General features: G+C 46.1%; 1 protein-coding gene across 3 annotated transcripts in view; it reads right to left on the bottom strand.

The window, feature by feature from the left end:
* The window catches only part of STRBP (spermatid perinuclear RNA binding protein), a 253102-nt gene that overhangs the window by 39404 nt on the left and 195868 nt on the right, over positions 1 to 17830 (bottom strand). For all 3 annotated transcript variants that reach the window (XM_077469361.1, XM_077469441.1, XM_077469524.1), the window contains 2 exons: positions 15894 to 16052; positions 5411 to 5545 (listed from right to left, as the gene is read on the bottom strand). In XM_077469361.1, coding sequence (XP_077325487.1) covers positions 5411 to 5545; positions 15894 to 16052 — 294 coding nt within the window. The remainder of the gene's footprint in view (positions 1 to 5410; positions 5546 to 15893; positions 16053 to 17830) is intronic.

Here is a 17830-nt window from a genome sequence, read left to right as displayed (position 1 = left end):
ATATACTAGGGCCAATTTTGAACAGAAGCCAATTTACCTACCTGCATGTCTTTGGATGCATGTATTTCTCTTCAGTGAAGACATAACTGGATTAAATACCAATCTTGTATTACAGGCTTTTTTTTTTTTTTCATCAAAAACTCAAAGTTTAAAGACTAAAGTTTAAATCTGCTAAAGAAAAGCCGTAGCTGCAGCTTATTTAATTAGATACGAAGGAACTGTATAAATAACGTAATATATATTGGAAGAGGGAGTTAGCTGACCAAAAGTAATGCAAAATCAGAGAATAAAGAGTATCTAGCGGCTAGAAAAAAATACATAAGAGGAGGAGGGGGGGGGGGGGGGAATATGATCTCCATGTATAAATACATAAGGGGGAGGGGGTATGATCCCCATGTATAAATACAGTGTTGGTGCAGCTTTCCTGCTAACCTCATCAACTTTATTCTTGATGGTTTTAGGCACCTATATTTAACCATATATCAAATACATATTAAATAATTTCCTATATATACTATGAGTAGCATACACAAAAAGGTATACCAATGTAATAAAGGCCAACTGACTCAACGGTATTTCTGTACCAATCAACAACCTACATATTTGTTTAAATGAATTGGTTGCATTAGCCCCTTCCTAGCAGCAATCTCTAGATTAATGTTTCCTGGCACTTTAAAGCCCCCCCCCCCCCCCTCCGCTGATAGAATTTTATTCTATGCTTCCCTTTTGACAGCTGACACTGTGCACAGCTGCCACCTGTCAGGTCCAGCTGTCAATGACGGCTCCGAGCCCCACTAATGATCAGGAAGCAATCAGAGCGGTTCCCCCGATCACTACGTCAGCTATGGCAAGACATCAGATGTAGGCTGGGAGGTTGATTGACAAAACAAGCCTTCAGCATCTGCAGATGCTGATTAGGAGATTAAAAAGAACAATAATACAAAAAAAAAAAAAAAAAAAAAAAAAAAAAAAAACACACCTAAATACACAGACACTTATTTAATATAATACATTTTAAATATATAATGTAATATAATAAATATATATATATAAAAATAGAAAAATAAAACAAAAAAAATATATATTTTTGATCAAATCAAAAACGTATACCAGATAAGAACCGTAGATTTCTAGAAAAATATTTAAAAAAATTGATATGCAAATTAGAGTTATTGTCGTGTTTTTACCAGCTCATGCCGATACTGCTATATTTTGCCCGGGGGAAATAAATTTAATTCCAACCAAAAAGGCAATATCCATAATATCACATTTAAAGCTGTGGCAGGTTTTGAGGAAGATTTGTCCAGAATGACGTTCAGTATTTTCTGGGCATGGAATTTTTAGAAGACTCTTCAGATGACCACCTCCATTAATCCGACCACTGAGCAATCTCACATCTGTGTGCACAGCAGGCATGTTCTGAGCCCATTTTACTCTCCCATCTCCCACTGTACAGGTATAAGGACTCTATGTTGTTGATAAAGGAGTGCGACTTGAAAGGACATCCAAGTGCGCATGCTCACGAAACACGTCCTTAACTTATGACGACATCCCCTGGGGCCGACTAAACGGTGTGTTCTAAACCTCGTTTTGGGGCTCTCTTCCGCAAGCCGGCATTTCCATCATACAGAAGTATACGATCTAGTGCACATCGTGATCTGATGGCCACATTCCATTCCGGGGAAAACGTCTACTTAAACTTATATGCAATGCCTGCTATTATTCTGCTAAATGTGAGTGCACAATTTGTTGTTTATTAAAATCTTTTATTTAACTACTGCACCCAGAGGCGCCTCTCTACTTGTCTATTCTTGCAGTTCTATGGAACATGGTTTCATTTCCAACTGACAGCTGCCTGGTTTGCATACCCTTGGATTTTAGTTCAGATCGGACTAATTTACATATTATTTGAACTTGGACTGTTACCATTAGAGACTTTTAGCTAAATGTATTGGAAGATTTTACAGTACTGATTCAGAGTCATGCGCCTATATTTGCTATATTGCACAGCAGACACCCCCGGACACCACACACATATTTTGGCAAAACGGTCTACCGGCTGAAACAATGCAATGGGGCCAATTCTTCCGCAATCTGAGATGGTCTGCCAAGTTCTAAGGATACTTTTTATTTTATTTTTATTTTTACCTTAATGCATTCTCCACAAAAAAAAAAAACTACCCAGCTATGCGTCCGAACTCCTTCCTGATTCCTGTCACCGCTCCTCTCACTTCATGCTTTCACAGGAGAAACTGAGGGCAGTGGAGCCATAGGTTGTGAGCCGGGAGAGGGGACATGGCTTATTTTTGCTGTATGTGTCTATGGATGCACACAGCTGCCTCCTTAGCACCCAGCTTGCTCAGGAGGCACCAGAAGGAAGGAGGAGCAGCTCCAGTGGACTGCCAGAAAAGGAGGCAATATGGTTGCAGAGATTAGGTTGGTAGTACATCTTTTTTTTATGTTAGAAATGATCAGAGACTCTGGAAATGATACAAGAGATGGTCAGAGACGATCGGCATCATGCAAGAGATGGTTGACGAATGTGGACATCTTACAAGAGATGGTTAGGGACTGTGGATATGATAGAAGAAATGGTTGGAGATTGCAGACATGATACCAGAGATGGTCAGAGATTGCAGACATGATACCAGAGACGGTCAGAGACTGCGGACATGATACCAGAGATGGTCAGAGACTGCGGACATGATACCAGAGATGGTCAGAGACTGCGGACATGATACCAGAGATGGTCAGAGACTGCGGACATGATACCAGAGATGGTCAGAGACTGCGGACATGATACCAGAGATGGTCAGAGACTGCGGACATGATACCAGAGATGGTCAGAGACTGCGGACATGATACCAGAGATGGTCAGAGACTGCGGACATGATACCAGAGATGGTCAGAGACTGCGGACATGATACCAGGGATGGTCAGAGACTGCGGACATGATACCAGAGATGGTCAGAGACTGCGGACATGATACCAGGGATGGTCAGAGACTGCGGACATGATACCAGAGATGGTCAGAGACTGCGGACATGATACCAGAGATGGTCAGAGACTGCGGACATGATACCAGAGATGGTCAGAGACTGCGGACATGATACCAGAGATGGTCAGAGACTGCGGACATGATACCAGAGATGGTCAGAGACTGCGGACATGATACCAGAGATGGTCAGAGACTGCGGACATGATACCAGAGATGGTCAGAGACTGCGGACATGATACCAGAGATGGTCAGAGACTGCGGACATGATACCAGAGATGGTCAGAGACTGCGGACATGATACCAGAGATGGTCAGTGTGCGGACATGATACCAGAGATGGTCAGTGTGCGGACATGATACCAGAGATTGTCAGAGACTGCGGACATGATACCAGAGATGGTCAGAGACTGCGGACATGATACCAGAGATGGTCAGAGACTGCGGACATGATACCAGAGATGGTCAGTCTGCGGACATGATACCAGAGATGGTCAGAGACTGCGGACATGATACCAGAGATGGTCAGAGACTGCGGACATGATACCAGAGATGGTCAGAGACTGCGGACATGATACCAGAGATGGTCAGTGTGCGGACATGATACCAGAGATGGTCAGTGTGCAGACATGATACCAGAGATGGTCAGTGTGCGGACATGATACCAGAGATGGTCAGTGTGCGGACATGATACCAGAGATGGTCAGAGACTGCGGACATGATACCAGAGATGGTCAGTGTGCGGACATGATACCAGAGATGGTCAGTGTGCGGACATGATACCAGAGATGGTCAGTGTGCGGACATGATACCAGAGATGGTCAGTGTGCGGACATGATACCAGAGATGGTCAGAGACTGCGGACATGATACCAGAGATGGTCAGTCTGCGGACATGATACCAGAGATGGTCAGTCTGCGGACATGATACCAGAGATGGTCAGTCTGCGGACATGATACCAGAGATGGTCAGAGACTGCGGACATGATACCAGAGATGGTCAGAGACTGCGGACATGATACCAGAGATGGTCAGAGACTGCGGACATGATACCAGAGATGGTCAGTGTGCGGACATGATACCAGAGATGGTCAGTGTGCGGACATGATACCAGAGATGGTCAGTGTGCGGACATGATACCAGAGATGGTCAGTGTGCGGACATGATACCAGAGATGGTCAGTGTGCGGACATGATACCAGAGATGGTCAGTGTGCGGACATGATACCAGAGATGGTCAGTGTGCGGACATGATACCAGAGATGGTCAGTGTGCGGACATGATACCAGAGATGGTCAGTGTGCGGACATGATACCAGAGATGGTCAGAGACTGCGGACATGATACCAGAGATGGTCAGTGTGCGGACATGATACCAGAGATGGTCAGTGTGCGGACATGATACCAGAGATGGTCAGTGTGCGGACATGATACCAGAGATGGTCAGTGTGCGGACATGATACCAGAGATGGTCAGTGTGCGGACATGATACCAGAGATGGTCAGTGTGCGGACATGATACCAGAGATGGTCAGTGTGCGGACATGATACCAGAGATGGTCAGTGTGCGGACATGATACCAGAGATGGTCAGTGTGCGGACATGATACCAGAGATGGTCAGAGACTGCGGACATGATACCAGAGATGGTCAGTGTGCGGACATGATACCAGAGATGGTCACTGTGCGGACATGATACCAGAGATGGTCAGTGTGCGGACATGATACCAGAGATGGTCAGTGTGCGGACATGATACCAGAGATGGTCAGTGTGCGGACATGATACCAGAGATGGTCAGTGTGCGGACATGATACCAGAGATGGTCAGTGTGCGGACATGATACCAGAGATGGTCAGTGTGCGGACATGATACCAGAGATGGTCAGTCTGCGGACATGATACCAGAGATGGTCAGTCTGCGGACATGATACCAGAGATGGTCAGTCTGCGGACATGATACCAGAGATGGTCAGTCTGCGGACATGATACCAGAGATGGTCAGTCTGCGGACATGATACCAGAGATGGTCAGTCTGCGGACATGATACCAGAGATGGTCAGTCTGCGGACATGATACCAGAGATGGTCAGTCTGCGGACATGATACCAGAGATGGTCAGTCTGCGGACATGATACCAGAGATGGTCAGTCTGCGGACATGATACCAGAGATGGTCAGTCTGCGGACATGATACCAGAGATGGTCAGTCTGGGGACATGATACCAGAGATGGTCAGTCTGCGGACACGATACCAGAGATGGTCAGTCTGCGGACATGATACCAGAGATGGTCAGTCTGCGGACATGATAGTAGAGATGGTCAGAGACTATGGACATGATACAAGAGATGGTCAGAGACTGTGGACATGATAAAAGAGATGGTCAGAGACTGCAGACATAATACAAGAGATGATCACTACTCACCTCCATTACAAACCGTTTGTCATGGCTTCCTCCACTCTCCGATATCAACTCGTATTTAAGGCCTCGCCTCTTTTCATTCAGTTCCATCACAGGGTTTTTCCCGCTGGCGGTTAGGATAGGACCCTGAGTACGGACCTGTACCAAAAAAAAAATTACTCCAAAATCAGTCCGCGTGCTGTGAACTAGACCATGATTACTCGCTGTGTAATAAGACAACACATTGATTTTTTTAACTGAAACCCTTTAGCTGAATTATTTATCCTCCAATTTAATAAGAAGTTGTGATAACTTAGAGTGGCTCCTAAGACATCGGCAGACGGCTTTGAGCTAATAAATGCTGCAAGTAATTACTACAAGCACACAAATTAATCTAGCAACCCATGCAGCATGGCCTCGAAGTAAACAGTCAATGGAACATCTGTGAGCTAAGCAGGCGGAGAGTTTATAAAAGAATCCCTAATACATTATTAATCTTCCTTCAAATCATGGGAGGAGGAGAAAGCGGTTGCCTTCCATACAGCATGTCCTTTACCTTGAATATCTGAAGGAAAATACACACCACAAATCTGAACGCCGTGGAAAGCGACAACGTTCCCTTGCAACGGGGCAGCGCTGCGCTGCAGGGGTTTAACATCTTTGCAGCCAGAGACCCTTTTTTTTTTTTCAAAAAATGTTTTAAAAAAAAAAGTTTAGGCCTGAAGATTAGTTAAAAACCTACAGTCAGAGACGATTTTTGATAATTTATTCTTTTTTGTTACAAATTTAAAAAAAATCATTTTAGGCCTGAACGATTAAAAACCCTCCAAATATCATATATTCCCTGAAAGCAGACACTCAGGAGTATAAAATATTGGTAGTTCCATTGAAAAGCAACAACGTTCCCTTGCAATGGGGATGCACTGTGCTGCAGGGGTTTAACCCCTTTGCAGCCAGAGACAATTTTTGCATTTTTTTTTTTTTTACAAAGAACCGGGAGTATAAAATATTTGTAGTTCGTTTTTTGGAAAGCAACAACATTCCCTTGCAATGAGGCAGCACTGCCCTGCAGGGGTTTAACCCCTTTGCAGATGATTTTTTTGCATTTAAAAATAAATAATAAGAATTTTAGGCCTGAAGATTAGTTAAAACCCCCAAATATTATATATTCCCTGAAAGCAAAAGCCCAGGAGTATAGAATATTGGTAGTTCCAGTTTTTTGGAAAAGCAACAACGTTCCCTTGCAATGGGTCAGCACTGCGCTGCAGGGGTTTAACCCCTTTGCAGCCAGAGACGATTTTTGCATTTTTTCTTACAAAAAATGTTTAAAAAAAATTAAATACATTTAGGCCTTCAAGCTTAGTTAAAACCCCTAAATATTAAATATTTCCAGAAAGTAGACACCAGGGAGTATAAAGAATTGGTAGTTCCAATTATCTGAAGAGCAACAACGTTCACTTGCAATGGGGCAGAACTGCGCTGCAGGAGTTTAATTTTATAAATTTTTTTCAAAAAAAAAAATGTTTAAAAAATAAATAAAAATTAAGGCCTGAAGATTAGTTAAAAACCTGCAGCCAGAGACAATTTTTGCAATTTTTTTTCTTTTTTTTACAAAATATGTTTAACCACCTTCAGACCGGACCATTTTGCTGGTAAATGACCAGAGGTCTTTTTACAATTTGGCACTGCGCTGCTTTAACTGGTAATTGCGCGGTCATGCAATGTTGTACCCAAACAAAATTTGCGTCCTTTTCTTCCCACAAATAGAGCTTTCTTTTGATGGTATTTGATTGCCTCTGCGATTTTTTTTTTTGCGATATAAACGTAAAAAGACCGCAAATTTTGAAAAAAAATGATATTTTCTATTTTTTGTTATTAGAAAAATCCAATAAACTCAATTTTAGTCATACATTTAGGCCAAAATGTATTCAGCCACATGTCTTTGGTAAAAAAAAAGTCAATAATTGTATATTTATTGGTTTGCGCAAAAGTTGTCACATCTACAAACTAAGGTACGTTTTCTGGAATTTACGCAGCTTTTAGTTTACGACTGCCTATCTCATTTCTTGAGGTGCTAAAATGGCAGGGCAGTACAAACCCCCCCCAAATGACCCCATTTTGGAAAGTAGACACCCTAAGGAAATTGATAAGTGGCATGTTGAGCCCATTGAATATTTTATTTTTTTGCCTCAAGCGATTGAATAATGACAAAAAATAATTTTTTTTTTTTTTTTTTTTACACAAAGTTGTCACTAAATGATATATTGCTCACACATGCTATGGGCATATGTGAAATGACACCCCAAAATAAATTCTGCTGCTTCTCCTGAGTACGGGGATACCACATATGTGGGACTTTTTGGGAGCCTAGCCGCGTACGGGGCCCCGAAAACCAAGCACCGCCTTCAGGCTTTCTAAGGGCGTAAATTTTTGATTTCACTTCTCACTACCTATTACAGTTTTGAAGGCCATAAAATGCCAAGATGGCACAAAACCCCCACAAATGACCCCATTTTAGAAAGTAGACACCCCAAGCTATTTGCTGAGAGGCATTTTGAGTCCATGGAATATTTTATATTTTGCCACAAGTTGCGGGAAATTTACAAACTTTAATTTTTTTTCATTTTTTTTTCACAAAGTTGTCACTAAATGATATATTGCTCACACATGCTATGGGCATATGTGAAATGACACCCCAAAATAAATTCTGCTGCTTCTCCTGAGTACGGGGATACCACATATGTGGGACTTTTTGGGAGCCTAGCCGCGTACGGGGCCCCGAAAACCAAGCACCGCCTTCAGGCTTTCTAAGGGCGTTACAGTTTTGAAGGCCATAAAATGCCAAGATGGCACAAACCCCCCCCCAAATGACCCCATTTTGGAAAGTAGACACCCCTAAATTTAGGGGTACACTAGTGAGACTAGGTAATAAATGGCGGGTGCCCTGAAACTATAAAAAAAATAACTAACCAACCAGCGTCACCTGTAACAGTTATATGGTGATCACTGGTGAAAGGGTTAACTAGGGGGCAATCAGGGGGCTTTATGCGGTAGTATATGGGGGTCCCTGGCGCTATAAAAAGCTGCGGCGAACCTAAATACCTACCTGCCTAACTAGCGTCACCTGTGACACTAATACAGTGATCAGAAAAACGATCGCTTATTAGGCTGGGTTCACACTGGAGCGATGTGGGAACGCCACGAATGCGCGGCGGGTTCCCGCATCACATGCCTCCCGGCGGCAGTTCACACTGCCCTATGCGAACTGCTGGGAGTGTCAGTGAAATGTTAATGACACCCCCAGATCAGTTCGCATATCGCAGTGCGATCTGCAAACTCGGATCGCATGGTGTGAACACCCATGCGATCAGATTCTGCTGCGGACCAAAAAAAGGGTCCCGTGCGAGTTTGCGGCGGGTGCGACACGAATTCAGCCATACTATCTGTATGGCTGAACTCGAATCGCACAGAGATCGGATGTGATTTGCACTGCAGTGCGGTGCGAATCACATCCGTTCTCATAAACCGCTGCAATGTGAACCCAGCCTTAGTGACACTGGCGACGGGGGGCGATCACGGGGTTAAACCTTTATTGGGGGGGTTAGGGGGGTACCTTAGAACTAAAGGGGGCTAACCCTAACTGCCCTAACAGTTATTACAGTCACAAATGACACCCGCCGGGTGATCAGGGGGTTAAACCTTTATTAGGTACCGTATATACTCGAGTATAAGCCGAGATTTTCAGCCTCTTTTTTGAGGCTGAAAGTGCCCCCCCTCGGCTTATACTCGAGTCATCGCTGTCTGCCCGCTCGATCAGCGTGTCGAGCAGACAGACAGCGGCCATTCTATAATTCAAAAGCCGCGCCTCCGGCTCCGCCTTCGCCTGTGATAGGCGGAACACTGAATTTCCCAGCAGCCTGTGTTCCGCCTATCACGGACATCGTATCATCCTCGTACTACGGACGAGGATGATACGATGTCCGTGATAGGCGGAACACAGGCTGCTGGGAAATTCAGTGTTCCGCCTATCACAGGCGAAGGCGGAGGCGCGGCTTTTGAATTTTACAATGGCCGCCGAGGCGCCGGCGAAGAGGGCACGGGACGGAGGCAAGGCAAGGCACGGCACGGGACGGGACGGAGGCAAGGCAAGGCACGACACGGGACGGAGGCAAGGCACGGCACGGGACGGAGGCAAGGAGGCAAGGCACGGGACGGAGGCTCAGGACAAAGGCTCGGGACACAGGTAGGCTGGACACACACACACACACACACACACACACACACACACACACACACACACGGATGGATGGAGACACACACACACACAGGGATGGATGGATACACACACACACAGGGATGGATGGATGGATGGAGACACACACACACAGGGATGGATGGATGGATGGATGGAGACACACACACACAGGGATGGATGGATGGAGACACACACACACAGGGATGGATGGATGGATGGACACACACACACACAGGGATGGATGGACGGACACACAGGGATGGACGGACACACAGGGATGGACGGACACACAGGGATGGACGGACACACAGGGATGGACGGACACACACACAGGGATGGACAGGCATGTCTCACCCTCGGCTTATACACGAGTCAATAAGTTTGCCAGTTTTTTTGGGGGTAAATTGGGGGCCTCGGCTTATACTCGGGTCGGCCTATACTCGAGTATATACGGTAATAAATGGCAGGTGCCCTGAAACTATAAAAAAATAACTAACCAACCAGCGTCACCTGTAACAGTTATATGGTGATCACTGGTGAAAGGGTTAACTAGGGGGAAATCAGGGGGCTTTATGCGGTAGTATATGGGGGTCCCTGGCGCTATAAAAAGCTGCGGCGAACCTAAATACCTACCTGCCTAACTAGCGTCACCTGTGACACTAATACAGCGATCAGAAAAATGATCGCTTATTAGGCTGGGTTCACACTGGAGCGATGCGGGAACGCCATGAATCCGCGGCGGGTTCCCGCATCGCATGCCTCCCGGCGGCAGTTCACACTGCCCTATGCGAACTGCTGGGAGTGTCAGTGAAATGTTAATGTCACCCCCAGATCAGTTCGCATATCGCAGTGCGATCTGCAAACTCGGATCGCATGGTGTGAACACCCATGCGATCCGATTCTGCTGTGGGCCAAAAAAAGGGTCCCGTGCGAATTTGCGGCGGGTGCGGCGGGTGCGACACTAATTCAGCCATACTATCTGTATGGCTGAACTCGAATCGCACAGAGATCGGATGTGATTTGCACTGCAGTGCGGTGCGAATCACATTCGTTCTCATAAACCGCTGCAATGTGAACCCAGCCTTAGTGACACTGGCGAGGGGGGGTGATCACGGGGTTAAACCGTTATTGGGGGGGGGTTAGGGGGGCACATTAGAACTAAAGGGGGCTAACCCTAACTGCCCTAACAGTTATTACAGTCACAAATGACACCAATGCAAAAAAAAAAAAAAAAAAAAAAAGCAATTGGTGTCACTGTGACTGGGGGGGCAGGGGTAATTGGGGGGTGATCGGGGGGTAAAGGGGGGGTGTGAGTGTGCCTGGCATGTTCTACTGTGTAGTGTAGTGCTTGTGCAACTCACCGATGCTCTCTCCTCGGTGCCGGAACGAAAAATACCGACACAGAGGAGAGAATACATCACTTCCTCTCCTGTGTTTACATTACAGGAGAGGAAGTGATGTCACAGGACATTTTCATTCGTCGGGAGCGATCGCGAGGGGGTGGCCATGAATGAATGGCCGTCCCCTCGTCCGGGATCGCTCCCGAACGAATACCGACCGCCGCAGGCACTGGGCGGGGGCCCGATCGGGCACCCGACCGGCGGGCAGGCAAGGACATACATGTAAGCCCTTATGCCTGCCCGTGCCATTCTGTCGACGTACATCGTCGTGCGGCGGTCGGCAAGTGGTTAAAAAAAAAAAAAAAAAAAAACATTTTAGACCTGAAGAATAATTAAATACCTCCAAATATCAAATTCTCTGAAAGCAGACACCTGGGAGTATAGAATATTGGTAGTTCCAGTTTTTTGGGAAAGCGATAACGTTCCCTTGCAATGGGGCAGCACTGCGCTGCAGGGGTTTAACCCCTTTGCAGCCAGAGACTATTTTTGCATTTTTTTTTTTGTTTACAAAAAAAAAAAAAGTAAAAAAAAAAAAAAAGTTAAAAATAATTTTAGCGCTGAAGATTAGTTAAAATGCCCAAATATGAAATATTTTCAGAAAGTAGACACCCGGGAGTATAAAATATTGGTAGTTTCAATTGTTTTCCAGTAAAAAAATACGCTAAAGTTAAAGTTAATCTTAGGGCAAACACAATAGATTACCAAATTGTTTGTTAAAATAGAAGACCGCCATCAATAAATGGCGGACCGGGTGACAGTCCCACTGGACAGGAAAGGCGGCAGGTTGGAAGGTCCTAGGGGCAGGAGTTGAAAGCGGGTGATTGGTTGCTAGGACACTGGCCTACCCCTGGCTTACAGTTGACCTTGAATAATGGGCCTAGAGATTGATATCGCTCCCACGCCAGCATGTGCGTCAATGCAGAACGTGTATGGCAAGTGACAATTTTTGCATGCAAGTGCCACCCGATGGATGCATCCACATTTGGTTGTGCACATACATGGGGGAGGGTTGTGTTTTTTATTTATATTACATAAAGGATAAAAAGTTATGTGATAGAATATTTGTAAGACCGTTTCTCCCTATTGGAACAGAGGTTTTTTTTTTTTTAGACCCCTGATGTCTCATCTACCTTCCATTAAAGCTAATGGCGCGCAGATCGCATTCCATGCGCTTTTTTCCCTGGCCACAATGGACCGAAACCAGAAATTGTCGCTAAAACTTTATTTATACCACACAGAGGATAACAAGTCTGCTATGTGATACAATATTTCCAACATGATTTACTCAGTCTTTTTTTTTTTTTTTTAGATCCCTGTCGTCTCATCTGCCCTCCATTGTAGTGAATGGAGCACAGATTTAAAAACAAAAAACAAAACAAAAAAAAGCCAAAAAACGGAAGAAAAAAATAAAAAATACAAAAAATGGAAAAAAACAAAACACACACAAAAGAAAAAACAGCCATTCAGAAAGCTGCAGGATCCCCTCCCGAAATGCATAACAGCAACTGTTTAGCTGCACTGTGAAGAGGGATTCACCATGGATCAGAGGCGGGGCTAGTGTGGACCTAACCTTGCAGTTCAGAGGCGCCCCACTGCCAATATACTATAATATACCCAAAGCCAGTCCAGAGCCACCCAAATCAAAAATATTATTTTGGTGAGGTCATCGCTATTTTCCGTGAGCTGTCCTCATTCACTGCCAAAACGATGACTACTTGGATGTTAAGAGTCAAGCATAACAAAATTCCAACTACCTGTAACGACCGTACACATTACATCCTAATAGAATTTGTTTTACCATCGTTCACTAACAAACTATTAATCACAAAAATGAGAAAGAATAATATAATGTATAAAAGCCTGGAGTCACGCCTATCCAGGAATAAGGCTAAAGTGCTCATTCACTCTCCATTAAAGGTGCTCATTGATGAGGGTCTGTTAGCAAAAATGATTATGGCCTTCAGACATGGAGGGTGAATATACCTAAACCTGTGAAGAGGAACATCTAAGGAATGAAGGCCGTTACACCTTATAACAGCTGAGGCCATTTTTTTTATGGCTTTTCCTCTGCAATATGCTACATGATTGCATCCAACCCAAAAGGAAAAAGGAAAATCTTGTTTGCCATATTATTGTGCTCTCTCCAGCCAATATCTGGCTCTCGTCACTCCTTCTGCTGTTTGGATCTTTGCTACCACTTGTTACCGACCTTTGGCTTGCTTCTCAACTACGCTTCTGTTTGATCCCCACCTGCAACCACTTGTTACCAGCCTTTTTTTCACTGACTACACTTCCTCTCTAGGTTTCTACCTGCTACTGGACCCCGGCTTGCTCATCAGCAGCCCTATCAGCGCCGCCTCATCGGCAGCCCCCATTAGCCCTGCCTCATCGGCAGGCCCCGCCTCATCGGCAGCTCCCATCAGCCTCGCCTCATCGGCAGCCCCCATCAGCCCCGCCTCATCGGCAGCCCCCATCAGCCCCGCCTCATCGGCAGCCCCCATCAGCCCCGCCTCATCAGCAGCCCCCATCAGCCCCGCCTCATCAGCAGCCCCCATCAGCCCCGCCTCATCGGCAGCCCCCATAAGCCCCGCCTCATCGGCAGCCCTCATCAGCAGCCCACATCAGCTCCGCCTCATCAGCAGCCCCCCTTCCATCAGCAGCCCCCCCCCTTCCATCAGCAGCCCCCCCCTCCATCAGCAGCAGCCCCCCCTCCATCAGCAGCAGCCCCCCCTCCATCAGCAGCAGCCCCCCCTCCATCAGAAGCAGCCCCCCTCCATCAGCAGCAGCCCCCCTCCATCAGCAGCAGCCCCCCCTCCATCAGCAGCAGCCCCCCCTCCATCAGCAGCAGCCCCCCTCCATCAGCAGCAGCCCCCCCTCCATCAGCAGCAGCCCCCCCTCCATCAGCAGCAGCCCCCCCTCCATCAGCAGCAGCCCCCCCTCCATCAGCAGCAGCCCCCCCTCCATCAGCAGCCCCCACCCCCATCAGCAGCCCCCACCCCCATCAGCGCCGCCTCATCAGCAGCCCCCACCCCCATCAACGGGCCCCCATCAGTGCCGCCTCATCAGCTCAGCAGCCCATGAGCGCTGCCTATCAGTTGCCCATCTGTTCAGAAAAATTACTTATTTGCAAAATGTTTTATCAAACTAAGAAAAGCATTTTTTCTTCATAATGTTTGCTCTTTTTTTCGTTTGTTTAGTGCACAGTACTAAAGTGGAAAAAAATAAAAATAAAAAAAAAAGTGGTTGGGGGGGGGGGGGGGGGTGAAAGATACTATACTTATTATATCAATACTTGGAGCTGTATACATTTACAGTTCCTTCATACTCCTAGAATGTGACCTTCTATAATAGGCAATCATTATTTGCTACACATATTTTGTTTTGCAGCTTCTCTCTTGAAAAAATACTTTACCAATAAAGTGCTTGAAGTTCTAGTACCACTATTATTATTATTATTATTATACAGTTTTTATATAGCGCCAACCTTTTGTGCAGCACTTTACCATATAAAAAGGTAGACAGTACAGTTACAATACAAGAGGGTTAGGAGGGCCCTGCTCATGGGAACTTCCAATCTAATAGAGTGTCAGAGCAAGCTTTGTAAATAATAATAATCATACAGTGGAATTTGTTGGGTCAGCATTCTCATTCAGAGTGGGAATGGAGGGTTGCAGCAATGTTAAGGATCGGTATACATATATATACACACACACACACACACACACACACACATATATATTTTTAATGAGTGCGGAGATGTGTAGGATGCAGTTGGGATCTCAGGCTGGTGTGATGTATCAGACAAAAGCTGACAATTACCGGCTGGCACAGCACACTATGCAATGAAAGCGGCACATACAAGACTCTTGACAACATGCTGCCGATGCACTTGGGAGGGTTCAGGTAGAAAGCTTTAAGGATTAAATACCAGTTTGCTGGCTAATGATGGGATAAATATACGTTGGGTTTCTGCAGCACAAACAGGTTATTCTCGTCTCGCGTTACAAAGCAGCACTTAGCTAATACTAAACTGTCACTACCTGGAAACCCAAGCATGAAGCTCATATATTCGGGTCACCGAGCGCTCTTCCTAAACGGATCATTCATGCAATTTTAGAGCGTGAACTATTCCTGCTCCTGAGCGAAGGAGGAGCTACTCAAAGCCAACATTGATGTCCTCCAGGACCACACGGATGTTAGCAAGTCCCAATCAATATAACAGAGACAGGCTTTTATGGATTTTATGTGTGAGAAACTCTAACCCAATATTTCCCAACCTAATAGGGAGGATCTCTTAAAATAGCTTTGCAGTCTTGGAGAATCCTGATAATAAATTACTATACCCACATCTTATGGTACATTAGTATGAAGGTCAATAGGACAAATACTCCTTATATTGGTGATCAGTGGGAAGAATGTCCCTTACATTGGTGATCAGTGGGAAGAATGTCCCTTACATTGGTGATCAGTGGGAAGAATGTCCCTTACATTGGTGATCAGTGGGAAGAATGCTCATTCTATTGGTCGGTCAGTGCGCTGGTCGGGGGATGAACATGCACACGCCCTAATCCTGGAAGTAGGCAGCGACGTTCCAGTATGTCTCTTTGCCTAGAGTGGCTGCCCATCTGCAGTGCAATGTGGACGGGTGGTCCTTTAAGTGGTTATCTGTTCAAAGCATTACAGTGTCCCCAAGGATCATTGGGTCTGTAGACTGTAGTAATGGTCTAAATGGGTCTTAGCACGTCAACCTTACCTAGGCCCCTGCAACACAAAATAACCCTAAAACTCCATTCATCTGCATGTCAGCAAAATGATTAGTTAGCCTAAACTGCCATCCTCTGCCCCCACTTACCTCCAGTGTGTTGGAGCTGTCCGTACTGGAGCTTCCTGTGTTATTGCTGGAATTTGTAGAGATTGTCTCGTTCTTGCCTTCATTGTCCGATTTCTCATCCGAACTAAGACATTCCATATCAGTGTCAAAACCAGTTGGGTATCCCATGGCCTGTAAAACCTGGAGTAAAAAAAAAAAGAAAAAAAGTCACAGCTCGATCGATTGCTAGCGTCAAGTAAGATGCTTGTGAACAGAGTAGAGACTGCCAACACAGTATTGTGCTATGAATGTTACAACTGTAACTATCTAAAACAGTGGTCTCCAAACTGCGGCCCAGGGGCCAGATGCAACCCTTTGCATGCTTTTATCTGGCCCTTGGGGCTCTATTTTCACTCACTGATACCAATGGGACATAATCCCCCCCAATGTAGGGGAAAAATACCTCCCATTGGCACCAAGGATGGCGCACAATTCCGCCCAATGGCGCCAACGACTGGGCACCACTCTCCTCCCAATGGCGCCAACGACTGGGCACCACTCTCCTCCCAATGGCGCCAACGACTGGGCACCACTCCCCTCCCAATGGCGCCAACGACTGGGCACCACTCCCCTCCCAATGGCGCCAATGATAGAGAACAATTTCGCCCAATGGAACCAACGGCTGGCCACAGTTCCGCCCAATGGAACCAACGGCTGGCCACAGTTCCGCCCAATGGAACCAACGGCTGGCCACAGTTCCGCCCAATGGAACCAACGGCTGGCCACAGTTCCGCCCAATGGAACCAACGGCTGGCCACAGTTCCGCCCAATGGAACCAACGGCTGGCCACAGTTCCTCCCAATGGAACCAACGGCTGGCCACAGTTCCTCCCAATGGAACCAACGGCTGGCCACAGTTCCTCCCAATGGAACCAACGGCTGGCCACAGTTCCTCCCAATGGAACCAACGGCTGGCCACAGTTCCTCCCAATGGAACCAACGGCTGGCCACAGTTCCTCCCAATGGAACCAACGGCTGGCCACAGTTCCTCCCAATGGAACCAACGGCTGGCCACAGTTCCTCCCAATGGAACCAACGGCTGGCCACAGTTCCTCCCAATGGAACCAACGGCTGGCCACAGTTCCTCCCAATGGAACCAACGGCTGGCCACAGTTCCTCCCAATGGAACCAACAGCTGGGCAAAGTTCCATCACAATGGAACCAATGATTGGTCACAGTTCCTCCCAATGGAACCAACGATTGGGCACAGTTCCATTCAAATGACACCAAAGACGGGGCACAATACCTCCCACTGATACCAAAGATGGGGTATTGTCTATTCCCACCGACGTTGGGATGTTTTCTACTCCCACTGGCCACAGTCTGGCCCTCCAAGTCTGAAGGACAGTAAACTGGCCCTTTGTTTAGAAAGTTTGGAGACATCTGATCTAAAACAGGGATCTTCAAACTACGGCCCTCCAGTTGTTCAGGAACTACAATTCCCATCTTGTCTAGTCATGTCTGTGAATGTCCGAGTTTTGCAATGCCTCATGGGACGTGTAGCCTCCGCAACAGCAGGGTGGCCGTAGTTTGAAGATCCTCCATCTAAAACATGTAACATAACATTTTAAGGGTAACTACAACCAAAAATGTTACATTTGCTACCATCCGCCATCACAGTGATAACTTGGGAAAGAGCATGATGCACTGGAAACAATTTCTCAGGCATTGCTGAACACTAAGACAAGTTGTAATTATATTGTGCTTACTGCAATATATAGCAAAGAAACCAACTGCTACATATTACAGTTACTGCATCCTTATTTTTGGAGATCTATGTATCGTAGTGTCAATGAACCCTGATCATTAAAAAATGATCAACAAATTGTGTATTCAATGCTGTTCATACTCACTCAGTCACTATGGGATTCATTTTCTGTATTCTTCAAAAAACCTGGTTGATCTTGCTGCTCTCCATCT

This window comes from Lithobates pipiens, unplaced genomic scaffold, assembly GCF_037356315.1.
Source record: "Lithobates pipiens isolate NorthernLeopardFrog02 unplaced genomic scaffold, aLitPip1_a1.2 Scaffold_1, whole genome shotgun sequence".
Classification (NCBI taxonomy): Eukaryota; Metazoa; Chordata; class Amphibia; order Anura; family Ranidae; genus Lithobates; species Lithobates pipiens.
Note: the sequence above shows the minus strand (reverse complement) of the source record. Positions and strands in the feature narration are given on the sequence as shown.